The following is a 1812-nucleotide window of genomic DNA, read 5'->3' on the forward strand; positions in this document are numbered from 1 at the left end:
GACCAGACAGGAACTCAGATCCACATAGACATTTAGAGCCAGTTAGTAATGACAAAACTTCAGACTCTTCTGAGACTGATGTCAGTGACAATGATTGGACCAAGACCAGAGAACCTCAGTCTGGTTCAAACTCTATGAAGAATATTGTACATAATACTGACAAGGGATCATATATTTGCTCTGAGTGTGGTAAAACATTTGGCCTAAAGACAAATCTGAAAAGACACATGAAATGTCACACAGGAGAAAAACCATTCAGCTGCTCATTCTGTGATAAAAGTTTCAATCGGAGAGAACACTTGATTGCTCACATGAGGTGTCATTCAGGAGAAAAACCTTTCAGCTGTTCTGTTTGTAACACAAGTTTTAGTCATGGCTGGTCTTTGGATAAGCACATGAGAGTCCACACTGGGGAGAAACCATTTTGTTGTTCATTTTGCAGTAAAAGCTTCAGGCAGCGCTCAGATTTGGTTGCACATTTTAGAATTCACACAGGAGAAAAACCTTTTTCCTGCTCAGAGTGTAACACCAGCTTCACCCAGCGTCACACTTTGGTTCAGCACATGAGGATCCATACTGGGGTGAAACCTTTTGTTTGCTCAGTTTGCGGAAAGAGATTCTCACGAAAGGGACATCTAACAAGACACATGACGGCTCACACTGGGGAGAAACCATTCAACTGCAGTGTTTGTGACAAAGGATTCACATGGCAGTCACAGTTTAAAAGACATGAGTGTAGTGGAGAGAGCAGCAGCAGTAAATGAAGCTGTGGAGCGACAGTTTAATGTTTCTTACTGCCCATATTTTGATTGACATGAGTGTTGAAGGGTTAGAGCAAGAACAACATGAACGTATAAGAATGTGTAACATAATAAATGGTCCCCGAGAAATTAGTGTTGGTTTCCTGTTCGTTCGATCAGACCTAATCATAAACACCAAAGACGTTGGTGTGCTGAATTATATGTCACCGTTTCTGTACCTCACTAACTTCAACAAATACAGGACAAACTGGTTTCTAAAACTCATAATAATCCCATAATTCTTTTCCAAACACTTGACAACCTTGTAAATCCAGCTCCAAACACTTTTATCACTTCATTATCAAAATGTGAAGAGTTCACTGCATTTTTTAGACACAAGACTAAAAAAAATCAGGTTGGACCTAAATGTGCAAGAGCCTGTCTTTGGACACTTCTCCTCTACCTCAGACTGCTGTGAATGATTTTGCTGCTGTTGATAAGAGAAATACTTAAGAAAGAAATAATGCAACTAAAACCCTCCACCTGCTCACTCATCTCCATCCCCACCTTCTTTGTAAGGCTGTGTTTAATTTTTTAGATGATGAAATCACTCTCTGCTGACTTGTACTTTCCCTTAGGCACTGGAAACTGCTGTTGCGAATCTTCCTGAAGAAAAGGAACCCTGATAAAACCTTGATTTCAAATTTTTCCTTCTTAAATAAAATTGCTCAGAAATTAGTATTTAAACAGCTAAATGTTTACCTACATCTCAAATGTGTATTTGACAAGTTATGATCTGACTTTTGTCCTCACCACAGCACCGAGAGGGTGCTGGTTATAGTACTAAATGACCTGAGACTGATTAAACTCATTAAACTCATTAAACTATCAGTATTGGTACTTTTAGACTTAAATGCATTTGATACAGTCAATCATGATGTCCTTATTAACAGATAACAGAACTGTGCTGGCCTCTCAGTTTTAGACTGGTTTAGACTTTTCTGTCTCCATTGGTCTGTCTCAGCGAACGCTAGCATAACGTGGGGTTCCCCAAGGCTCGATTCTGGGACTG

General features: G+C 39.6%; 1 protein-coding gene across 1 annotated transcript; it reads left to right on the forward strand.

Annotated features, from left to right (window-relative positions):
• The first annotated feature begins 134 nt into the window (after nt 1–134).
• On the forward strand, nt 135–790 carry LOC111239942 (gastrula zinc finger protein XlCGF71.1-like). The gene has a single exon (XM_022769888.1). The coding sequence runs from the start codon at nt 135–137 to the stop codon at nt 762–764; it is 630 nt and encodes a 209-aa protein (XP_022625609.1). The 3' UTR covers nt 765–790.
• The last annotated feature ends 1022 nt before the right edge of the window (nt 791–1812 follow it).

This window comes from Seriola dumerili, unplaced genomic scaffold, assembly GCF_002260705.1.
Source record: "Seriola dumerili isolate Sdu_G_001 unplaced genomic scaffold, Sdu_1.0 BDQW01006782.1, whole genome shotgun sequence".
Taxonomy (NCBI): Eukaryota; Metazoa; Chordata; class Actinopteri; order Carangiformes; family Carangidae; genus Seriola; species Seriola dumerili.